This window comes from Pan troglodytes, chromosome 10 (assembly GCF_028858775.2).
Source record: "Pan troglodytes isolate AG18354 chromosome 10, NHGRI_mPanTro3-v2.0_pri, whole genome shotgun sequence".
Classification (NCBI taxonomy): domain Eukaryota; kingdom Metazoa; phylum Chordata; class Mammalia; order Primates; family Hominidae; genus Pan; species Pan troglodytes.
Window position 1 is genome coordinate 100,213,964 of NC_072408.2, and position 24,937 is coordinate 100,238,900.

Genomic DNA, 24,937 nt, shown 5'->3' on the forward strand with positions numbered 1-24,937 from the left:
CGAACTCCAGCCCGGGAGTGCGCGCGGCCCCGCCCACCAGGCGGCCGAGGTCCCGCCCCTACCTCCCCCGCCGCACCTACCCACCCACCCCATTGCAACGGTCTCTGCACGCAGGCGCAGTGGCGCGCGGGGGAGGCGGGGCGCGTGTGGGCTTCACTTAAACAGAGCAGAGGGGGCGGCGCGCGGTCGCCGCGGTGCTGCTGCTCAGTGGGAGCGGGTCTTCGCAACTGTCTACGCGTGGCGCGCGCCTCTAGCCGCCCTTCCCCTGGCGGCTACGGCCGGAGGGAGCGGAGGCGAGCGGGAGTCGGGCTCCATGGAGAGCGGCGGACAACTGGGCAGAGGCGGAGCTTTCATCTCGGCACCCTGGTTCCAGTGACCCGCGCTAGCGTCCCGTCCCGCCCGCGTCGGAGCGGCCGCCGGCCCCGGGACTGACCGGCCTCGCCGCACCTCCCGCACCGAGTAGCGCTCCCGGGCGCCCCTGCGCCCGACTCGCCCTCGCCCCCACTCCCCGGCGGGGTGGCGGCGGCCGGGCCCCCACGGCGGCGGCCGGAGCAGCAGCAGCAGCAGGAGCCCGCCTCTATGATGAAGTTCAAGCCCAACCAGACGCGGACCTACGACCGCGAGGGCTTCAAGAAGCGGGCGGCGTGCCTGTGCTTCCGGAGCGAGCAGGAGGACGAGGTAGGGCGCCCGGCGCCGCACGCTGCCCTCCGGGGCGCCGGGGTCTAGGGCCCGGGTGCTTCCCCTCGCTCCCCGCCCCTGCGCAGGCTGCGGGGCTGGGAGGGATTAGCCCTCTTCCTCCCTCCCTCCTTTCCTCCCTCACTCCTTTCCTCCCTCACTTCTTCCTTCCTTTCTCTGGGCTGATAGATGAGACAAAGGGGGCTCGCCCAGCCCCAGTTTCTCCATCTGGGCACTCGAGAAGGCTCCTGGTCCCCGGGAAGGTCCCGGGCCGTGTAAGTCTCGCCTAGCGGGAGTCACCATCTTAACGTGCGAATTGAGTTGAAAGCCGGATAAACCTCGAGTGCTCAGCGAGAGGAGGGTGGAAATGGCGTGAGTGTTGCAGCAGAGCCCTTGTGCCTCTTTTACATATTTTCCTTCCATGTTACAGCCGTTTGCGGTCTCGGATTCGATCTAAGCATGTTTGTGGAGTAACAGACAGTCCTCGTGCTTGGAATTGAGTGTAGTCTTGGTAATTCTTGTGGGTCCATGAACCCGCAAGCTGTTGGCATAATTATGCCTCATTTTTAAAACGGCCTTCCCTTCTTAAAGTTTTCTGACTGCAGAAAAATGGTTAGTGAAAAATGTGGAATAATGCCAAAAGGGAGACGATGGACTAGAGATGGGCAAAGCTGCCATTTTCAGACAGTAATCTCCAGCTCTCAGCTTATGTGTAAAGGGTTCTTTGCGTCTGGCTTGACATCTGGAAAGGAGTAGCCTTTCTCGTTCTAAGAGCAGTCGTTCTTGGATAATTTACCCATCTGCATTGGGCTGAGAATGAGACCCTTGGGGTTTCCCTGGAGAGCGATTTTTACTTAATTCAGTCGTATTTATTTAAAATGGCTAACTGTTGAAGTTTGCTTAGAGCAATAGCAGCCTTTTGGTATTGCCACTCTTAAGATAAATTACATAGGTGAAAAAAATTAACATTCTGAGTTCTGCTTTCATAACCAACCGTGTATAAAATACTAGGCTAAGGCTGGAGATGGGAATTTAATGGCTTCCTTACTGCTAGTCCCTGTAGTTGTGATGAGTATGACACAGAATACACTCAGCGGCTTAGTTCTTGTTATGTTAACGAAAAGTTCTCGAAATTTGCCCTTCAGACCCTTGTTTTGCCTTCATTTTTTTTGAAAAGAAACCAAGCCCTTTAAATGGGTTGTTCTGTGCTCACTCATAACCTTTACGTATCAGACTTGAATCCCAAACGAGTGTGCAGAGAAATACGGCCCCAGCCTTTGAGATGGGTCTGCTTAGGAGAGCTAGAAACTGCAAAGGGAAAGGTTATTAACTTTTACAAAATGAACAAGTCAACAAGCATTAAGTGTGTTCTGTAAAAAAGATAAAGCCTTAGCGGAAAGGGGCCATGTTGAGGCAAAGTAGTAAACTTTAAATATAAAAGAAATGATAGCCAAAAGGGATCAAGATAGATCAAGTATCTTGTCTGGTTTCCTCAATATTGTGTAATGATATTCTTAATTGAGTGCTTACAATGTGCCAGGCGCTGCCAGAAGAAAACTTGTTATACATTTAATCCTTTTAACACTGGGAGGTAGTGAAGTTACTCCCATTTTATAGGTGAGGAGACAGTTGCAGAGCATAAGTACCTTCCCAAATGACACAATTAGGAAGTGGTAGAGTCAGGATTCAGGGTCCAGTCCTTACTCCTGATGTTGGGCTCTGTTTGTTGAATGAGTGAGATTTTTGTGAGGCTAAGTTTGGAAGCCTTTCTGAAAGTGGTGACTGAAGTGTTGCCATAATGTGAACTTGGAATTCAGGCTTTGTAAAAATGCTAGACTCTAGGGGAAAATATGAGTGATGGAAATTGAAATGATGATCTATATTGTGCTTATGGTAAAGCAAAGACTGATAGAAGCTTTAGGAATTACTTTAGCAATAAAAATAAATGATTATTTTTATGCTTGGATATTATTTCTACTGAAATAAATACTAAATTCATAGCCTCTAGTTGAGTCAAGAGACCAGTGTCATTAGGTAAGGTGAAGTAGGGAGCAAGTTTTGGAGAATGTATTAGAAAAATCCATTGTATAAAACTTTGTAAATCTGATAACCTGTAGGTTGAGAATCGAAGAGAGTGAGTCATATTGTTAGAGGATATGATCTGAGGGAAGACTCTAGAATTCTCCTTAAGTGAAATGCACAGCCAATTTTAACATCTGGTTTAGCTCTTCAGAATTTTCATTTCTGTGATTGTGTGTAGTTGAGGCTATATCTATTACATGATGATTACAGAATAAACTGTTAGCTTTCCTGGAGATTCTATTGTTTCTCTATGAATTTGCCTTCACTCTGTTGAAATTGCATTGCCAGACTTCCCAGGACAGTCTAGAAAACCAGCTTGAGCCCACCTCTCTAGTTAATAGGTGAGAAATGTTTCCCTCTACTGGATGAAAAACACCTAGATCCTGGTTAGAAGATTTAAATGTATGTTTTGTTTGAGGATGAAATGTTTATATAGAGTACAAATGGAAGTAAAAGAGTAATTGCAATTTGACCCCAAAAAAGCCACGTGGCGCTCCCATCTGGCTGTTCCTGTACTGAAGTTCTCAGTAAGTTTCTACTTTAAAACAGATTGTTCTAGGAAAGAAGGTTGTTCTAAGAGCAGAGTTATTCTTTTAAGGTGGCTTTATATATTAAATATTTTCCATTTTACCTTTTTCTGTTCTGTAGGGTAAATAAGTATTAGTATTTGTTTAGGAAGAAATTAGGTAGCAGAAGTAACCTATCCCAAGGTCACAGAAGCTGGCAGATCCTTTTGAGCTCTGGTCCTTTGTTTCTAAATGTTTTGTTTATTTGACCTACCTCCCCAGCTAGTTATTTCTGTGGGGAAGCACCCTCAGTTTTGGCAGCTGGGCTTCTAGACAGGCCCACAGCTAATTGCCCTGTAGAGTAGCTGGGTACTGTGCTTGTACAGTGAAAGATGACAATGCTTTTACAAATAGGTAATCAGAAATGGATTCTGTTGAATGTATTTGCATATATGATAGTTTAAAAGGGGATGAAGAGATGAGGTCTTAGCTCCTAAGAAACATTCTGTAGGGAAAGGTTGGACAAGGGATCAATGGAAAGGGAAATAAAGTAAGGGAAAAGTGCGGTCGTGTATTCTGGGGTTCAGATCCAATGTGAGTCATTTGGAGTTGGATGTGGGTGACTGGGGGAGGAGGGACCAGGCGTCCCAAATAGAGCAAGACTTGGGGCTGTGATAGATTTGGCTGCAGCTTAGGGATAGCATAGAATCAGTAATAGTTGAAAAATTTGCAACACTTCAAATGTAAGGTTGAGAAGTTGCTACGCAAGAACAAAGTTTTGTTTTGAACTTAGTTTTGAACAAAGAACATTTAGATATTAGATGTGTTCAAGCTTGAGAGTGATCTGGCAGCAAAATAGGTTTAGACTGCTAAGGGGAGAAGTAGAATGACTTGATCCTGGGTGAAATCCAGACATAGTTGCAAGAGAGGCATTAACAAATCAGTCTGAAGGACTAACCACTACAGGCCAGGCGGGTGGCTCACACCTGTCATCCCAGCACTTTGGGAGGCGGAGGTGGGTGGATCACCTGAAGTCAAGTGTTTGAGACCAGCCTGGCCAACATGGCGAAACCCTGTCTCTACTAAAAATACAAAATACAAAAAGCAGCCGGGCGTGGTGGCATGTGCCTGTAATCCCAGCTACTCAGGAGGCTGAGGCATGAGAATCCCTTGAATCTGGGAGGCAGAGGCTGCAGTGAGCCGAGATCATGCCATTGCACTCCAGCCTGGGCAACAGAGCAAGACCCTGCCTGCAAAAACAACAACAACAAAAAAAACCACTACTCTTCCATAGGACTTGCTGCCCTAATTAGCTTTTAAGCTCTATGAGCCAGGGGCTGTCTTCTACAGATGGTCTGCTATAATGCTGAATATGTATTCCTGAAAAATCTTGAGCTGCACAAAATCATGCAGTAAAGCTTCGGTGGGAAAGGTCGAGTCTGAAAACCTAAAACCAGAGCTCCGATGAGCAACAATACTAATTCAAAATATTACTAGAGTTAAATCTCAACTAGCATTTTTATACTTAGAATCAACAGTCAGTCCACCCTTTTCACACATACTCTGGGGCTCATAGTTCTTCAGAGTTAAGTCCTTGAAGGTATTTCTTTCAAATGGAGACCACTTTCATCAAAAATAAGTACTATCCAAAGGTAGCCCTTTTTTTTTTTTTTTTTTGGAGACAGAGTCTCGCTCTGTCCTCCAGGCTGGAGTGCAGTGACGCGATGTCAGCTCACTGCAAGCTCCGCCTTCCAGGTTCACGCCATTCTCAAGTAGCTGGGACTACTGGCGGCCGCCACCATACCTGGCTAATTTTTTGTATTTTTAGTAGAGAAGGGGTTTCACTGTGTTAGCCAGGATGGTCTTGATCTCCTGACCTCGTGATTTACCCGCCTCAGCCTCCCAAAGTGCTGGGATTACAGGCATGAGCCACCGCGCCCGGCTTGGAAGCCTTTTTTAAACACAGGGAAGTGTCACCAACTTCTTCATCTGTGCCTCCAGCTCTCCCAGAAGGTTTCCCGTCATTAAACCAGGCATTAACGTAGAATTTGCATTGGATTGTTTTCTTTTTTTTTTTCTTAGGGTCTTGGTATAGCTCAAGCCTTTCTCTAATTGAAAAAAAGCTTATACCCCGTCACTTTAAAACATTGACCTGCTAGGTAAAAAATCCATGGTCAACCTGACTTACCACATTATTGATAATACTTATCTACCAATCCCATATAAGTTAGAGCTAAACATAGTTTAGAAGAAAGAACTGTTATTTCTGGTCTACTCTGCCTCTGTGGTCCAAAAAGAAGTACTAATTTTCTTAATAGTAGGTAGCTGTTTAGCATGTATCAAACCATTTTCATAACCTATGTTCTTTTAAAATGTCTATGTGCATAGTGGGTGTTTCTAATAACACGGCTGGCCTAATTTTGGCTAAATTTTGGTTAAGTGTAGTAGAATTAGGTTAACATGTAGTTTCAACCATTCATGATACCCTGATTTATGATAATTTGGAAAGAAAGAACAGCAACCTCGAAACAGTTTCTGAGTAGGCCAGGTGCAGTGGCTCACGCCTGTAATCCCAGCCCTTTGGGAGGCCAAGGTGGGTGGATCACCTGAGGTCAGGGGTTCAAGACCAGCCTGGGCAACATGGCAAAACCTCGTCTCTACTAAAAATACAATAATTAGCCAGGCGTGGTGGTGTGTGCCTGTAGTGCTGGCTACTCCGGAGGCTGAGGTAGGAGAATCCCTTGAACCCAGGAGGCGGGGCTTTCAGTGAGCTGAGATTGCGCCACTGCACTCCAGCCTGGGCGACAGAGTGAGACAGCGTCTCAGAAACAGCAACAACAACAAACAGTTTCTGAATAGCTACAATTTTCATAATAAACCTCTTCATTCTTAGGGGTCACTTGAGGTTCTCTGGATGGCTCCTCCGCTCCCCTTCCCGGGAACAGAAGTGGTATCTATAGTGGTTGGAGTTCCTAGAGCCAAGCCATGACAATTGCATCTTTAAGGGTAAAAGCTGAAACACAAATGGGAATTCGAGGCCCAGGGACCTACAGCCTCTGAAGGCATAAATGCATTACATAGCCCTTGAACAGCACCCTTTTATACATCACCAGCGAGGAGGACCTGTCAGGTGATAAAGGGTATAGATTCTATAAAATAGATCAGGGGTGCCCAAGCTTTTTTTTTTTTCTCGCTCTGTCACCAGGCTGGAGTGCAGTGGTGCAATCTCAGCTCACTGCAAACTCTGCCTCCTGGATTCAAGCGATTCTCCTGCCTCAGCCTGCCGAGTAGCTGAGACTACAGGCATGTGCTACCACGCCCAGCTAATTTTTTGTATTTTTAGTAGAGACGGTGTTTCACTATGTTGGCCAGGATGGTCTTGATCTCCTGACCTCGTGATCTGCCCACCTCAGCCTCCCAAAGTGCTGGGATTACAGGCGTGAGCCACCGTGCCTGGCCTGGGGTGTCCTATCTTATAGCTTCACTGGGCCTCATTGGAAGAATTGTCTTGGGCCACACATAAAATACACTAACATTAATGATAGCTGGTAAGCTAAAAAAGTAATAATTGCAAAAATATTTTATAATCTTTTAAGAAAGTTTACAAATTTGTGTTTGTCTGCATTCAAAACCATCTTGGGCTGCATGCAGTCCACGGGCCACAGGTTGAGCAGGCTTGCAATAGATCATTCTAATTCACAGACTTTTATCCAATAAGATTTAGGGTTGGTTTCCTGTTGACTACTGTCAATACACTATTCTTTTTTTTTTTTAAGAGTCTCACTGTGTCACCCAGGCTGGAGTGCAGTGGCGTGACCTCAGCTCACTGCAACCTCCGCCTCCCAGGTTCAAGCCATTCTCCTGCCTCAGCCTTCCAAGTAGCTGGGATTACAGGCGCATGCCATCACGCCTGGCTAATTTTTGTATTTTTAGTTGAATTTTGTATTTAAATTTTAGTTAAGTTTTGTATTTTTAGTCACCATGTTGGCCAAGCTGGTCTCTTACTCCTGACCTCGGCCTCCCAAAGTGCTGGGATTACAGGCGTGAGCCACCATGGCCGGCCAATACACTATTCTTAAAGTAGTGATAAATGCTTCTCTCCAAATGCTTAAAACCTTAGGTATCTAGGAAAAGACAAAATAACTCTTCAACAGTGCCAGGTGAGTGGTGTTTTTTTCTGGTAATTATCTAATACATGGGAAGAGGGAGTAAGATTTAGTAGTGTAGTAGGAAGAATGCTTATGCGAAGATAGGTTGAATAGAGTAGGAAGAGATGTCTTCACTTTTCACCACACTAATAGCGTTGGCTTTGGGGTCTGAGTGTGCTCCAGGTCTGGCTCTGCAACCTGGTAGAATGAGTAGCCTCCTTTTCGTAAATCTTTCATATGGTCACAGCTCTGATTTATCTGGAAGGTTGAATGCATCTTCCTTCATCTCTGTCATCGCTAATGTAACAGACCAGCATCTTGATGGATACAGAAAATCTAGTCTACTCAAGAGAAGGGAATTTCAGACCTATGAATGACCATGTGTGGCTCTGTCAACTGTTGGTGTGTCTTTGTAGAATGAGCTTTTATAACCCATCTTTAGAGCATTAATTAGCATGCTAACTATACTAGTAGATTTGGGGGTGTGATAGAAATGTGTAGATGGCTGTTGTGTGCGTTTAGAGTGAGTGTTGAAGAATAATGCATTGTAATAGGGTTCTAGAGATTGAGATTCTTCCACTTTTGTAGGAGGGGCTTAGGAGCAGCTGCCTATTATTTGAAATCAATATTATTGCAAGAAAAGCAACCATTATGGTTATGTTGCTGTGATTCAGCAAATGGCGCCCCCAAAACAAGCCAAAAAAAAAATAACCTTACAATAAATTGTGCTGAAATTTGATTTTAGATTTCTGCATGTATAGATTTTATATATATATAGTAAATCTTTTAAAATATATATATATATATATACACATAATTTTTTTTTTCTTTTTGAGACAGAATCTCACTTCTGTTACCCAGGCTGGAGTGCAGTGGCACAATCATGGCTCACTGCAGCCTTGACTTCCCAGGCTCAGATGATTCTCCCACCTCAGCCCCCCGAGTAGCTTGGACTACAGGTACATGCCACCATGCCTGGCTAATTTATTGAGTTTTTTGTAGAGACAGGGTCTTCCTATGTTGCCTAGGCTGGTCTTGAGCTCCTAGACTCAGTCCGCCTGCCTTGGCTTCCCAAAGCACCGGGATTACAGGTGTGAGCCATTGTGCCTGGCCTATAGAAGATATTAATAGTTCAGGCTGGGCACAGTGGCTCACACCTGTAATCTCAGCACTTTGGGAGGCCGAGGTGGGTGGATCATTTGAGGTCAGGAGTTCAAAACCAGCCTGGCCAACATGGTGAAACTCAGTCTCCACTAAAAATACAAAAAAAATGAGCCGAGCATGGTGGTGTGTACCTGTAATCCCAGCTACTCAGGAGGCTTACGCACGAGAATTGCTTGAACCCAGGAGGCAAAGGTTGCAGTGAGCCGAGATCACGCCATTGCACTCCAACCTGGGTGACAGAGTGAGACCCTGTTTCAAAAAAAAAAAAAAAAGCTATTAATAGTTGAGTTTTCCCACAGAGTTTTAGTAGAAAAGATATAATGAAGCTGAAAAATGTGAGTATATAACTAGTAAAAACATGGACTGTTCAGAACTAGTATCTCCAAAATTTATGTAAGAAACAAAATTTCCATTATTGACTATACTAGATATTTTCATCATTCTCAAATTTTTGTGGAACACTTAAAATTTGTATTAGCAGATATGTCAAATCTTTTGTCTAGGTTGGAAAACTCTTAACTGGAAGAACATAGCTAAATCTTTGATAATGAAAGTACACCTTCTTATTAATTTTGGCCTCTGGAAAACAATACTGAATGAACTCTGATTTTTATTATTATTTTTGAGACAGTCTCACTGTGTTGCCCAGGCTGGAATGCAGTTGCGCTATCTCAGCTCACTGCAAACTGCCTCCTGGATTCAAGTGATTCTCCTGCCTCAGCCTCCCGAGTAGCTGGGATTACAGGCGTGCACCACCATGCCCAGCTACTTTTTATGTTTTTGGTAGAGATGAGGTTTCACCATGTTGGCCAGGCTGGTCTCGAACTCCTGACCTCAAGTGATCCTCTTGCCTCGGCCTCCCAAAGTGCTGGGATTACAGGTATGAGCCACTGCACCCGGCTAGACTGTTTTATTTGCATGCTCTTTACAAAACGTGTTTTTTCAAGCTGAATTGCTTTAGTAGTTCCATAAAAATGTAGTCCAGAAAAATCTACATTGATGATTTTCATCTTCAACAGATTCCAAGTGAATTCAACAGAAAAGCTGTAATTCTTGAGTTCCTGGTAGTTCTGGAGTGACAATACTCCACTACGGTGCAACTCCTCACCACCATCCCCAGTTTCTCTTTTGTAATCTCAGGCTTTTTAACTTGGTGAAATGTTTTTCTGGAAACAGAAATGGTCATATAGCACTGAACAATAGAGCAGGTGTGGCGGTTCTTAGGAAACACTGAGTTATGTTTTCATCTTAATCTCAACCCCTTGCCTAAAAAGTTGTGAGTGTCCTCTGTTGTCTGCCTAATTAAAATATAAACATGCTCCAATGTGATACCAACTTTTTTTCATCTGTACTGGTCTAGATCTAGTGCTGGGGACCGCTTCCAAGTGCATGACAGACCCCAGGTGATCACAGGATGGCCTAGCTATCACACTAGTTGGCCTTAAGTTAAAAAACTTTTCACTGTTAGTGGGGTTGGGGGCAGGCAGGGGACTGTTTTAATTGTCCTTCTCTCTACTAATGCTGTTCATATTTCTCCACCCTGGCAGACATACGCCATCATCCAGTCTATTCTCTTATCTGGAGTGTATCCCTCAGTTCTTGCTCACTCTTAGTCACTGCCTTCTCGCCACCACCCCCCCCCCAGATGTGGCCTTGCCCTCATTTGAACACCCAAATGAACTATTCAAGATGAGTAGACAAGTACTTAATGAAACAGACAGACTTTCAAATCTGTCACCATGACATCTGTGTGAGACCTCTTTTCATAAGCTAGTTGTTTAGATGGCCAGTCATTTCTATATCACAGATATTAAGTACTCATTTAAAGCGATCATTTTATGGAAAGATAATTTGAAGTTATTGGTCTGACCAAATTTATTCTTCCTGAGATGTCAAGGGACTCTTGGATGATAAGTTACTGGATTAGGCTAAATCGTTTGTCCACAATTTATAATGATATAGATTTATATAGATGTATGTGTTCTTGCAGTTTTTAGACACAAAATATTGAGCATTCTATGTGACTTTATTCCAGCCCCACCTCCAAGAATATAAGCTCTTTGAGGGAAAGATGTATATTCAGTATCTTTTCATCACATACAATTCTTGTTGAGTATCACACAATTAGTAGATAAGGAACAAAATCAGCAACTTCTTTCTCCACAGTGCTTCTCTTTAAGGTGGAGAACTTGTGCTGAATTGTCACTTTTTGACAGGAGTCAGTCTGTTCTCTATCCTTCTAGAGGCTGAAGATTGTAAAGACAAAAGTGAATGGATTTAGTTTGGATACCATGTGCATGATGCTTCTTTCCTGCTAGCCCATTTTCATGATGCTGATTTTCTTTCGAAAAGCGTTTTAAAGTGGTAAGGTTTTGCATGAAAATTGAAGTGGATAAATAACAGTTACATATTTTACCTGTTCTGTAAAGGATATACCATTAATTGGCTGTAGCTGTCCAATATGTGACCCTTGAGATGAGCACTTGAAATATGACTGGACTAAGGAATTGCATTTTAAATTTTATTTAATCTTAAATTTAGCCATATGATGCTAGTGGTGACTGTGTTAGCTGTAGACCCTCAAAAGCATGAAAGCTTCAAAAGTAGCAGAGTTTAGGACAGACTGGAATTAATTGGCAGATCAAGGGCCCAGAGGAGCCCAATTCTATCTGCAGGTTTGTCAATTTAGATGAGTAGACAAGTGCTTAATGAAACATGCTGGATTTCAAAACTACCATCACCAAAAGCTGGATATTAGCAAATCTGCCTTAAGCTAGTAGTTTAGATGTGAATCATTTCTGGACCATAGATAATTACTCATTTAAATTTATCAGCTTTTTTTTTTGAAAGATACATTTGGCTGGGTGTGGTGGCTCATGCCTGTAATCCCAGCAGTTTGAGAGGCTGAGGTGGGCAGATCACCTGAGGTCTGGAGTTCAAGACAGCCTGACCAGCATGGAGAAACCCCGTCTCTACTAAAAATACAAAATTAGCTGGGCGTGGTGGCGCATGTCTGTAATCCCAGCTACTTGGGAGGCTGAGGCAGGAGAATCGCTTGAACCGGGGAGGCGGAGGTTGCAGTGAGCCGAGATTCTTATATCATAAATTACTGGATTGTGCCAAATCACTTATCAAATTTATATACTATTTTCATGAGGCTTTCTAAAAAGTAATTTATGAAAGAGAGATGTTGAGACACAAGGGTTCCATATTACTCATTTTTGGAAGAAAAGTTTAGTCATGCTGATGTCTTGTAGATGCAGGATTGGTTTTAAATCTGAAGCATAGACCGGGCACGGTGGCTGACACCTGTAACCCCAGCACTTTGGGAGGCTGAGGCAGGTGGATCACGAGGTCAGGAGTTCAAGACCAGCCTGGCCAAGATGGTGAAACCCCATCTCTACTAAAAGTACCAAAATGAGCTGGGCGTGGTGGTGGGAGCCTGTAATCCCAGCTACTCGGGAGGCTGAGGGAGGGAATTGCTTGAACCAAGGAGGCGGAGGTTGCAGTGAGCCGAGATGGCACCACTAGACTCAAGTCTGAATGACAGAGCAAGATTCTGTCTCAAAAAAAAAAAAAAATCTGAAGCATAAAATGTTTCTTCAGAAAAGCAGACACATCTTATACTAATGGTTTTTCAACATTATTAATCTCCTGTAATTTAGCTCTGTCTTGGAGAACTGGAAACAGTTCTATGGAAACATCATAGTCAATGACCTAGATACATGAGACTTTGCATTTCATTTATTCAGGACTGCAACATTTTGAATATGGATGATTTTGAATTCCCTATTTACTATTTACTAAGTGATGATGTACTTTTCAGGCGGCTAGCCACCTGCGTTATGTCCCATTATTAACGTAATCCAGGAAGTTGCTTAGAGAGCATAGAATTGTGTAACAAGAATTTCATCTAGGCAATAGAAACCAGTTTATTCCTAACCCATACCTAGTGACCAGAAAAAGAGGCCTGTAACTCTGCAGTCCGGACCAGTAGTTGCTGTTTACTTTTCCAGTGATGCGAGACAAACTCTTAACATTTTTATTTAACTTAAAAACTAACATTCACTTGCCAGTCTTGATAGAGGGCCAGTGCCTTTGGTTGCCATAGATCCTCTGTAAGCCTCCAATTTTGAATAAAATACAAAGGTTTTGAAATCTGATTTGTAGTTTCTCTGTTTAAAGTAGAATTTGAACTTAGAGACCCTTGCATGCACTTTTGGATTTTTAATTTTCTTTTTCTAATTTTCTATAAAGTCTCATCTGGGTATAATTTGATAATGTAATAACCCCCCCCCCCCCCTTTTTTTTTGAGACAGTCTCATTCCGTCGCCCAGGCTGGAGTGCAGTGGCATGATCACAGCTCACTGTAGCCTCGACCTCCTGGGCTCAGGTGATCCTTTCCACCACAGCCTCCTGAGTAGCTGGTATTATGGGCACATGTCACCATGCATGGCTGATTTCTGTATTTTTTTGTAGAGGGAGTTTTGCCATGTTGCCCAGGCTGTTCTCAAACCTGCCCGCCTTGGCCTCCCAAAGTGCTGGGATGGGATTACAGGTGTGAGCCACCATGCCTGGCCTGGAATGCTGCTTTTCTAAGAGGGGGTTCTATGCCTAAATAGATATTCTCTTTTAACTCAGCATTTTGGGGGCTTGAGAGAAAGGTGGGAGTTGCTGAATTGTCAGCTTGAAACTTTCCAATTTGGAAAAGTTCCTGGTAACTTAGTCAAATGAGAGAGGACTCCTGTGCTGGCTGTGACCTCTTAAAGGCCAGCAGCTCCTGGCAGCAGGGAGGGAGCAGGGCAGATAGAAGTGCTGGCATGCATTTAAAAGAAAAAGAAATCAGTCATGGCTCTTGCCTGTAATCCCAGTTGGGAGGCCAAGGTGAGAAGATCACTTGAGCCCATGGTTTTGAGACCTGTCTAGGCAACATGGCAAGACCCCACCTCTACAAAATAATACAAAAATCAGACTGGGCATGGTGGCTTACTCCTGTAATCCCAGCACTTTGGGAGGCCAAGGCAGGCAGATCACTTGAAGTCAGGAGTTTGAGATCAGTCTGGCCAACATGGCGAAACCCCGTCTCTACTCAAAATACAAAAATTAGCTGGTCGTGGTGGCAGGTGCCTGTGATCCCAGCTACTTTGGAGGCTGAGGTGGGAGAATCACTTGAACCCAGGAGGCAGAGGTTGCTGTGAGCCAAGACCATGCCACTGCCCTCCAGCCTGGATGATAGGACGAGACTCCATTTCAAAAAAAAAAAAAGTACAAAAACTGGCCAGGCCTGGTGGTGGGTGCCTGTACTCCCAACTGCTCGGGAAGCTGGAGTGAGAGGATCACTTGAGCCCGGGAAGTGAAGGCTGCAGTCAGCAGAGGTTGTGTCACTGCACTCCAACGTGGATGTCCAAGTGAGACCCTGTCTTAGTTATCATCATCATCTCTATCCACACTGGGAATTAAACTTCGTGATAAACCCTATGTGTTTTCGAGGGAGAACTGTTTAAATTTACTTGAAGGTAGTATACTAAGATAATTTTGTGGACACTTTTGTTCAAATTGACTTATTTATTTTTATTTTTTATTTTTTTGAGACAGAGTCTCACTCTGTTGCCCAGGCTGAAGTGCAGTGGTGCAGTCTCGGCTCACTGCAACCTTCGCTTCCTGAATTCAAACAATTCTTGTGCCTCAGCCTCCTGAGTAGCTGGGACTACAGGAATGTGCTACCACACCCAGCTAATTTTTGTATTTTTAGTAGAGATGAGGTTTCACCATGTTGGCCAGGCTGGTCTTGAACCCCTGACCTCAGATGTCCACCCACTTCAGCCTCCCAAAGTGCTGGGATTATAGGCGTCAGCCACCACGCTCACCTCGAGTTGATTTTAACTTAAGTGAAGTTCAACCTAAGCTAGCCCACAAATATTCCTTTTTTTTTTTTTCCTTTTTTTGAGACAGAATCTAGCTCTGTTGCCCAGGCTGGAGTGTAGTGGCATGATCTCGGCTCACTGCAACCTCTGCCTCCCAGGTTCAAGTGATTCTCCTGCCACAGCCTCCTAAGTAGCTGGGATTACAGGTGCCTTCCACCACGCCCGGCTAATTTTTTGTAATTTTAGTAGAGATGGGGTTTCACCATGTTGGCCAGGCTGGTCTTGAACTCCTGACCTCAGGTGATCTGCCCACCTCAGCCTCCCAAAGTGCTAGGATTACAGGCATGAGCCACTGCACCCGGCCAGATATTCATTTAAAAGATGGGTATGTAATACCTGTTACCTGTTAAATAAAATCTAGGATACTTGTCTAAGGTAATATAGGGTATTTTTGTAACAATTTGTAGATTTCAGTCTTTTTTTTTTTTTCCGAGATGGAGTCTTGCTCTGTTGCCCAGGCTGGAGTGCAGTGGTGCAATCTCTGCTCACTGCAACCTCCGCCTCCCAGGTTCAAGTGATTCTCATGCCTCAGTCTCCCGATTAGCTGGGATTACAGGCATGCACCACCACGCCTGGCTAATTTTTGTATTTTTAGTAAAGATGGGGTTTCACCATGTTTTGTCCAGGCTGGTCTGGAACTCCTGACCTCAGGTGATCGCCCACCTCGGCCTCCTGAAGTGCTGGGATTATAGATGTGAGCCACCATGCCCGGCCACATTTCAATCTTAATGCTATTCTTGGTAAGGGGTCCATAGACTTTTCCAAATTAAGGGCCAGACAAACATTTTAAGTTTTGAGGGCCACACAGTCTCTGTCACAGCTGCTTTGACTCTGCTGTTGCATCATTAAAACAACCATAGACAATATGTAAAAATGAGTAAGTGACTCGATTCTAATAATTCCATCTGTGGACACTGAAATTTGAATTTCACATAATTTTAAAATGTAAAAATACTTCTGGCTCACAGACTGTACAGGTGGTGAACTGCAGACTGCCAGTCCTGTTCTAGATCATAAATGATAGCTGCCTGTTAGAAGAATGAAGTGACTTTTGCCCATGTATGCAGGTTTAAAATATGAAGGATGCTTCTTGCCACCTAATCATAACAGTAACAAGCACTCTGTATCAAGAATCGGCTTTATGTGCATTTCCCTATTTCTTTCTCACACATCTGTTATCTTCTTAGTATTCTTATTTTTTAGGTGAGGAAACAAGGTAACCTACCTATGGTCATTTCCTTAAATTTGGAATATTCCATAACTAAATAAACTTATGTGACCATAGACCTCAGTGCATACAACTCTGGCTAATAAGCCAAGTTTCTGTTTTTTGTTTTTTTGAGATGGAGTCTCTGTCACCCATGCTGGAGTACGGTGGCACGATCTTGGTTCACTGCAACCTCCACCTCCTGGGTTCAAGCGATTCTTCTGCTTCAGCCTCCCAAGTAGCTGGGACTATAGGCGCCCGCCACCACGCCTGGCTAATTTTTTTAGTAGAGACGGGGTTTGGGGTTTCACCGTGTTAGCCAGGATGATCTCGATCTCCTGACCTTTTGATCCACCCGCCTCGGCCTCCCAGAGTGCTGGGATTACAGGCATGAGCCACCGCGCCCGGCCAAGTTTCTGTTTTTATCCTTTGTTATTATCCAATAATTTGAGAGTTTTACCAGTTGAATCTGGTAATGTAAATTATTTTATTAGATACAGGTGATTTGGTAGTGTGACCATGTTAATGTTAATTCTGATTTCAGAAAGATGGTGTTTAGCAAAGGTTGTCAATTGCATTTTTGTGGTATAATGCGTACCCCCTAATTTTAATTAAATTTTAAAATAGATTAATCTAGAATAGAGTTACAACCTTGCAGAGGTTTGAGAATGTTGTTTATATACGAAGTGCTTCTCAGGCTGGAAGTATACAGTTACGGTTCACCTTACAGGTGCTGCTGGTGAGTAGCAGCCGGTACCCAGACCAGTGGATTGTCCCAGGAGGAGGAATGGAACCCGAGGAGGAACCTGGCGGTGCTGCCGTGAGGGAAGTTTATGAGGAGGTGAGATGTTCTTTCACACAAATTCTGTTTCGGAGTAAAAACAAGGCCCTTTGCTACATAACACTAAGACAGCAAGACGGGTCCAGGAGTGCTTTTTGCCTGATGCAACTTTATTTTTAATTTTAATTTTTTTTTTTTTTTTTGAGATGGAGTCTCGCTCTGTTGCCAGGCCTGGAGTACAGTGGAGCGATCTTGGCTCACTGCCACCTCCGCCTCCCAGGTTCAAGTGATTCTCCAGCTTCAGCCTCCCGAGTAGCTGGGATTACAGGCACGTGCCACCGCGTCTGGCTAGTTTTTGTATTTTTAGTAGAGACAGGGTTTCACCATGTTGGCCAGACTGGTCTCGAACCCCTGACCTCAGGTGATCTGCCAGCCTCAGCCTCCCAAAGTGCTGGGATTACAGGCGTGAGCCACTACACCTGGCCTTAATTTTTGTATTTTTAGTAGGGACAGGGTTTCACCATGTTGGCCAGGCTGGTCTCGAACTCCTGACCTCAAGTGATCCTTCTGCCTCGGCCTCCCAAAGTGCTGGGATTACAGGCGTGAGCCACAGCGCCCAGCCAGAAATACTAATTTTTGATCAGTCCTTGCCGCTTATGAAGTAAATGACAATAAAAACTTCACAGAAGCAGGAAGATAGTGAGTTGGTATGGGGAGGGGTATTGTATTTAATTAGATTTAAGTAAATAGCCAGAGTGTAACTTGTATTTATATACATTTTGTTATAAAAAGGTAAACATTTTATATTTCATCTTTTTTTTAATAGGCTGGAGTCAAAGGAAAACTAGGCAGACTTCTGGGCATATTTGAGGTGAGTTAAAAAGTAATCTTCACTTTGCTGATAATAGAATTAATGATTTCTTCCTAACCAACCAAATAATGTGGCAGCAGCCTGAACCAGACATTTCTCTCAGACTAGCAGTAGGCAGTCAGTCCAGGATTAGGTAGGGAGGGAAGTAAAAGCCACTTTTTCATATGCCACCACTTTTATTTATTTTATTTATTTTTAATTAATTTTTTTTAAGACAGAGTCTCGCTCTGTCGCCAGGCTGGAGTGCAGTGGTGCAATCTTGGCTCACTACAACCTCTGCCTCCCGGATTCAAGCAATTCTCCTGCCTCATCCTCCCAAGTAGCTGGGACTACAGGCACGCGCCACCACGCCCAGCGAAGTTTTGTATTTTTAATAGAGATGGGGTTTCACCATGTTGGCCAGGATGGTCTCCATCTCTTGACCTAGTGATCTGCCCACCTCGGCCTCCCAAAGTGCTGGGATTACAGGCGTGAGCCACCGTGCCCGGCTGCCATCACTTTTATACAGCATTATTATGGTAGTGATTACTTCTGTTTGACAATACAGTGGAGCTGATACTGAAATGTTTATCTTAATCCACTGTAGACTGTTTAGGGTATAGATCTTTTAGGAGGTACAATATTTTTAGTATGACCTAAGAGCTTAGGTCTCATGTATTTTATCTGGAAATGTCCCCATTGCCCTTAGCAAATAATATTAGATGATATACCTAGTGACTTAAAGGATTGTACGAAGATATAAATCTCAGGTACATAGAACAGATGCTAAAAGAATAGAATTCTCTTTCATATATTCTCTTATTACTGAAGGCAGAATAGAATTTTCAGGGAGGGAATTTGAATGTGATAGGCACTCTCTGGAAGCCAGGGAGAAAGGAGGTCCAGATGTATCTTCATCCAAGATTCAGACCTAGATACACAGTATACCAGAAACATGGTCACTTTCCTTTTTTCAGGGTGCTGTTTATAGGTTAGTACAGCCTTTTATAGTAGAACCATATAAATTTTATTTTTAAGCCTTAGGAATTCAGAAAAAATCCTGATTTTGTAGCACTTGGTAGAATTGATGATGACTTTTACCGGAATACAGTAATTAAGAGTAAAGTTGGCCGGGCGTGGTGGCTCATGCCTGTAATCCCAGAACTTTGGGTTGGCCAAGGCAGGAGGATCACGAGGTCAGGAATTCAAGACCAGCTTGGCCAATATGGTGAAACCCTGTCTCTACTAAAAATATAAAAATTAACCGGGCGTGGTGACGCACGCCTGTAGTCCCAGCTACTTGGGAGGCTGAGGCAGAATGGCTTGAACCCGGGAGGTGGAGGTTGCAGAGCGACACTCCATCTCAAAAAAAACAAAAAAAGAGAAAAGTCGTTCAAGTAGAATTCAGTCTTTTCCAGAATTCAGCAGTTGCTTCACCCAGTTAAATAGCACCATCTCCTGGTTAAACTGAAAAACATACTGAGGTTTTTACAAATAACACATTTGTCAATATGCTGACAAGGTGTTTGAAGAAAATGTCTCACATTATAAATAAAGCTTAAATAATATGGGAAGGTAACAGTATTAAGTGCTTTACAAATACTGTTTAACAGCACATGTCAATCAAAAAATACCTTTCCCCTTAGAAAATATAAGGGAAAATTGGATTGCCCTGCCCATTCATCCCAGTGATTTTTATGAATTTGTGAATATAGCATAATAAATGTATTGATTTGTGAGACATAGAAATAAAACAACTGATTCTTAAAAATAATGAATGATGTGTTAAGTGACAGTTGCCTCTAATTTATTGTTGTTTTTATTCCTTCTCAGGTGTAAAAAGATAATCCTTCTCAGCTGTAAAAACCCACTGTTTTGAGTAGATTATTCAGGTTGGTTGTGGCCAAAATCAGGACAATTATCTAAAGTCGTGGACTATGGCAAAGAAGGCTAACTTTAATCAGGATGAAGGAAGGCCAACTTGTTTAAATTTTAACCCAGAAACAAGCTCAGTTGCCTGTTTTATTTAATTTATGTGTTTTTTTTTAGATGGGGTATCATTCTGTCATCCAGGCTTTAGTGCAGTGGCATGATCTGGGCTCATTGCCACGTCCGCCTCCTGGGCTCAAGCGATCCTTCACTTCAGCCTCCCAAGTAGCTGAATTACAGGCATACAACCACGCCCGGCTAATATTTTCGTATTTTTAGTAGAGACGGGGTTTCACCATGTTGGACAGGCTGGGCTCGAACTCCTGACCTCAAGTGATCTGCCCGCCTTGGCCTCCCAAAGTACTGGGATTACAGACGTGAGCTTCTGCTCCAGGCCATGGGCTATTCTTTATGTGCACCTTGATAGGCCTGCAGGAGGAGTGCTTAAAGGAACTGGTGCTGTTTGCTCTTACAAAGGTCCTAAAGGAAGCAGTTTTCCATGTCATTGAAAGGTTGTCAGGATTAGCCCCAGGGAAGAGGGGATAGGATAAAAACTATGGGAATGCAAGTCTATTATTTTAATAAGATTCTATTCAACTCTTAAGATTTTCTTTATGAAAATAACATCAGATAGGCCAGGTAAGGTGGCTCACACCTGTAATCCCAGCACTTTGGGAGGCCAAGGCGGGTGGATCATGAGGTCAGGGTTTAAGACCATCCTGACCAACATGGTGAAACCCCATCTGTACTAAAAATACAAAAATTAGCCAGGCGTGGTGGCGCACACCTGTAATTCCAGCTACTCGGGAGGCTGAGGCAGGAGAATCACTTGAACCTGGGAGGCAGAGATTGTGGGGAGCTGAGATCATGCCACTGTACTCCTGGGCGACAAAGCGAGACTCCCTGTCTGAAAAAAAAAAAAAAAAAAGAAAATAACATCAGATATATAGAAATAGGTGTTAAAAGTTTAGTACTGGAGGCTGGGTCCTCATACTTGTAAGCTCAGTTTTTGGGAAGGCCAAAGCAGGAGGTTCCCTTGAGGGCAGGAGTGGACCAGCCTGGGCAACATCTCCAGACTTCTACAAAAAAAGTAGTATTGAGAGCCAATTTCACCACCAGTAATGATGAAGCTCTAGTTCTAGTCTTCTGTTTAACTTCTAAATGTTTTGTCTTATATAAAGTCACTTTTGTGTTGGACTGTACAACTGAATATACTTGCCTGTGCTGGGAAATATGCTATGCTAATCAGCAGTATGCCAGACTAATTTTTTTCCCTTGGAAAATGTGTCCATGGCTAGCTCCTGTAGATTAAAATGCATTTCTTTTTATATTCAAGCAGAACCAAGACCGAAAGCACAGAACATATGTTTATGTTCTAACAGTCACTGAAATATTAGAAGATTGGGAAGATTCTGTTAATATTGGTAAGTTCCCTTTTGTTATCTGAATACTCTTAAATATATGCTTATATTCCTGTGTCCAGTTTCCATCTTAGTTTTTTTTTTTTTTTTTGGTCACTTTTCATTTAGAGCAGGGAAGATAATTCAAATGTAGAGATGCATATTCATCTTAATTCTTCCCCAACATATTGTTGTCTAAGTCATTTATTGGGGAGTAAGGGGACATTACTTATATGGCTTACTTTTTAAAATGGACTGTCTTGTAACCAATGTCATTCTTTTCTCTAGGAAGGAAGAGAGAGTGGTTCAAAGTAGAAGATGCTATCAAAGTTCTCCAGTGTCATAAACCTGTACATGCAGAGTATCTGGAAAAGCTAAAGCTGGGTTGTTCCCCAGCCAATGGAAATTCTACAGTCCCTTCCCTTCCAGATAATAATGCCTTGTTTGTAACCGCTGCACAGACCTCTGGGTTGCCATCTAGTGTAAGATAGAGAGAACTGGGTAGGCCTCTCCCACCATGTGCAGTCTCATGGGGAGAGGCTTCTTTCGTTTCCTCGTCAAACATCTGATTGACGCTTGCAAACTGTCTGAATTTGCCATGCAAGGTTTTCAAACAATTTGCATGTTTTTCAGATGCTTTCAAATCTTTTTTTAAAAAAATAGTGTAAAATATTTTAATAAGCCAAAGCCATGTGGAATTTTTGTTTAGATGCCTTAACTGTGCCACACCCCACAACCCCCTATATTATTTTGGTTGTCTATTTCTCACAGCATATTTTCAGTTTTTTGTCCATTTGACATCAGTCTGTGGTTTATTTTGTCATCAGATTACTTGTGGGTATACCTCCCCCAAAATTGTTTTCTCATTCACAGCATTAGTATATTCAGCAAATCCATCTGTGGTGGGAATTAAAAAATTATTGGTATTAAAGAAATCCGTTCACCCCAAACTTGTTTTACAGAATTACAATTTTAATTCAAAATTTCCAGATTTGGGCTATTTCTGTATGATCCAATAACTTATTTTGTCACAGGGCTTAATTTGCCATTTTTGGGGATTTGTCGACTCATTTGTCTGAATTTTCACAACTGGTATTATGTCACTAGCTACCTGATATGGCTATTTCCCTTATAACTCAATAGTACCTTAACACAAAGTATAACTCTGTAGAGTTGGTGAATATTTTAGGGAAATATTAGCAAAATGCATGTAGTAAAGACATCTTATCAAAACTGTATTCATGGAATTTGATTTAGCATGCTCAGTTGCCAGTTCCCATTATCGATACTCTTTCTATGCAGAATACCTTAGAACCGTTATTTCCCTCAGTGTAGATTGCTCTTAAAATGTATTCAGTTATTTAGTGGCCCCCACAGGAGTGGAGTCTTGAAATCTAATTCTAAATGCCAGTCAGTGATGATCGCATCACAGTTGAGTGAAATGGCCTTCCTGTTCAGCTGTTAGAGACTGAAGATTGTTAGGGCACCTTAGAATGTCTCATCTTTTCTAGGTTGTCAACAGGTACTATTTGTCACATAACTAACTTTCGAGGCACTGGAACATACCTGAACTAAGAATTAAATCTTTTACTTTATACTCACTTAAAATCAAGAATCCCATCTAAAACACATAGGTACCTTATCTGAAACTCTTGCACTTCCCCAACCAGGGCAGAAATGAGGTGGGAGAAGTTTGACTAAAATGAGGGATGGGGGAAAGTAAAAGATTTTTTTTTTTTTTTTTTTGAGACTCGCTTTGTCACCCAGGCTGGAGTGCAATGGCACAATCTCAACTCACCGCAACCTCCGCCTCCCGGGTTCAAGCGATTCTCCTGCCTCAGCCTCCCGAGTAGTTGGGATTACAGGCGCCTGCCTCCATGCCTGGCTAATTTTGTATTTTTAGTAGAGACAGGGTTTCTTCATGTTGGTCAGGCTGGTCTCAAACTCCTAACCTCGTGATCCGCCCGCCTCGACCTCGCAAAGTGCTGGGATTACAGGCATGAGCCACCATGCCCAGCCAAAGATCATTTTTTTATATAGACTTCAGCCCTTTGTAAATATTGTAACTGGGGAGTATAGAGTAGAAAAAAGTATAGTTAAAACATTTGTTCTACAAATTAACCTTTAAAAATATAATTACTGCTAAAAATAGAGTGCTGTTACACTTAAGGAAAATTAGTGCCATTTTGAAAATGAGATCTTGTGCCATAAATACAGCTGAACTGAATATAAATGTTCACAAATTAATGCTGTCAAAGGAATGAGTAAAGCAGAAAAACTTTTAACCAGCAACATTTCAAGTACGTAGTGTGATCAAACATGATCATCCAGAATTTTTATATTTTTTTCTTTGTACAGAGGTTACATATTCTGGGTGTTCTTTTATAAAGGAAACATTTTAAATCCCACAAATTGACACTTTCTATCTTCAATGGACTAAGATTTTTTTGGTCAGTAATCTCTGAAATTTCCTTAAATTATATACTTAACATAGCAGAGAAACTGGATTGTTTTTGTATATAAGACTGCTTCCACCTGAAATGCTGTCATAAGTACTGGGGGGTGGGGGAGTGCCTATCTTGTACATGATATTCTTAGAGGTAATAAGGTAATGATGCATGAATTTATTTTATAAACTCTTGGACTATGTATTTGACATGTAAAATATGTACAGTATTAATGTCAACCATCTCTTTAAAGTTAGCCTATAAATATTGTTGTATAATTTTCTTTGGTCAGAAACACTTGGACTGAATAGTGACACTCGGTAAGGATTTTCAGTGCCATTTAGCAAAACGTCTTTAGTCTATGCAACTAGCAAAAATCTGCATAATGCAACAATACAGTTTTCACACTTCAAATTTTACATGAGGGGTTCTTCACGATTCTCCTGGAACCCAGTCTAGCAGAATGAGAGGAAAGGCCCTAGGGAGATTTATTTCTGTTAAATAGTTAACTCTACTGAGTATAACAAATAGTGTCTACTATCTCAACCCTCCAAAATTTGCAGAGTGTTGGGACTGTCATTTGTGATTTTTTTTTTTTTTTTTTTTGGTGGGGTAGTTGAATAAAATTGGGCAGCTAAATTTTTCAGTTCCATGTGCCTCCCAAATAAAAAACAGAAAATAAGTAGTTTTTGTGAATTGACTTGCAGACGAAGTAGAAACTGTGCTGCATGATGTTATTTTATAAACAGATGACATTTTCCAACCAGGCACATGCCATCCAATTTTCTGTCAATCACACTGTTGTATAAAGCAGCAGAACTGAAGGGGAAAAATGATTGTTGTATACACTGAATTGCTTTGCATGGTCTCATTTGAGATAATTGATGTAAGAATCCTGACTTTTTTATATTTGGAAACATCAAATAAAAATGGAAAAAATGATCATGGCTTTAAAAAAACACACACACACACATGAACTCAGATTTGCAAACCAGATTTCTGAAACTTTGGGTAAGGTGTATGCTTTTAACTTTGAAATGTATAAACACCCAGCGGAAACGTATACCTTTCAGTGCATAGTGCATTGTGTGCTCACCATGGGTTGTTTAAACTGTGTTCAAATATTCCCCCTCCAAGTGAAAGCCTGTCGGGAATTCCACAGTAACACCTTTACTGTTCTCCCATTGATGATCATATACGTTACCTCTTCCTAGCGGTACATTTGTATGATCCTTACTACTGGAATTACTGGGTTAAAAGGAAATGCTTACCACTAAGATGTCAGTATTCTCCTCATGGATATTTTCAATCTCCATGTTGCCAGTCTAATAGTATAGTATGTGGTTGCTTTACTGCTGTTCTCCCCACCCCCATGGAGTTGTGTCATTATTTTAATGAATGTGAGCTCTTGACTTACTCTAGAATTCTAATACAGATACTTTCTGCACTAGTATCACTTTTTTTATTGCAATTCCATTTAAAAGCATAACTGGCTAAGGCACCTCCCCCCCCCCACCGCCATTACATTTCCTAAAACATACTGCTGCCGAAGACCAACTGTAGAATCCTTAAGTCCTGTTCAAGTGTCATTTCATTTTTTATTAGGGATTTATTAGTTGGAGGGGATGAGAAACTTGGCCCTTTCCAATGTTGTCTTCACATTGGAGTATAAGAATTCTCTACAGGACTCTTTAATTTTTTTTTTTGGTAGAGATGGGGTCTTGCTGTGTTGCCCAGGCTGGTCTCAAACTCCTAGGCTTAAGCAATCCTCCAGCCTCAGCTTTCTCAAAGTGCTAGGATGATTGGCATGAGCCACCTCGTCTG

At 42.5% G+C, this 24,937-nt stretch overlaps 1 protein-coding gene across 6 annotated transcripts; it reads left to right on the forward strand.

Annotated features, from left to right (window-relative positions):
• Positions 1 to 106: 106 nt before the first annotated feature.
• Positions 107 to 24,055, forward strand: NUDT4 (nudix hydrolase 4). Of its 6 annotated transcripts, none has more exons than XM_001136251.7 (5): positions 107 to 678; positions 16,437 to 16,547; positions 17,314 to 17,358; positions 20,603 to 20,690; positions 20,955 to 24,055. In XM_001136251.7, the coding sequence occupies exons 1-5, from the start codon at positions 580 to 582 to the stop codon at positions 21,155 to 21,157; spliced, it is 546 nt and encodes a 181-aa protein (XP_001136251.2). In that variant the 5' UTR covers positions 107 to 579; the 3' UTR covers positions 21,158 to 24,055. The 6 variants fall into 6 exon arrangements, with proteins under 6 accessions (XP_001136251.2, XP_016779468.1, XP_009424269.1 ...); XM_016923979.4 differs by having other exon boundaries at positions 117 to 678; positions 20,606 to 20,690; XM_009425994.5 differs by lacking the exon at positions 107 to 678 and adding an exon at positions 755 to 950 and having other exon boundaries at positions 20,606 to 20,690.
• Positions 24,056 to 24,937: the final 882 nt, after the last annotated feature.

Bases quoted from the DNA above. Each gene is read 5' to 3' on its own strand.
- NUDT4 (XM_001136251.7), top strand. From the start codon at position 580: ATGATGAAGTTCAAGCCCAACCAGACGCGGACCTACGACCGCGAGGGC. The intron at 679-16,436 runs GTAGGGCGCCCG...TTCACCTTACAG, and splicing joins GGAGCGAGCAGGAGGACGAG to GTGCTGCTGGTGAGTAGCAG. The intron at 20,691-20,954 runs GTAAGTTCCCTT...TCTTTTCTCTAG, and splicing joins GGAAGATTCTGTTAATATTG to GAAGGAAGAGAGAGTGGTTC.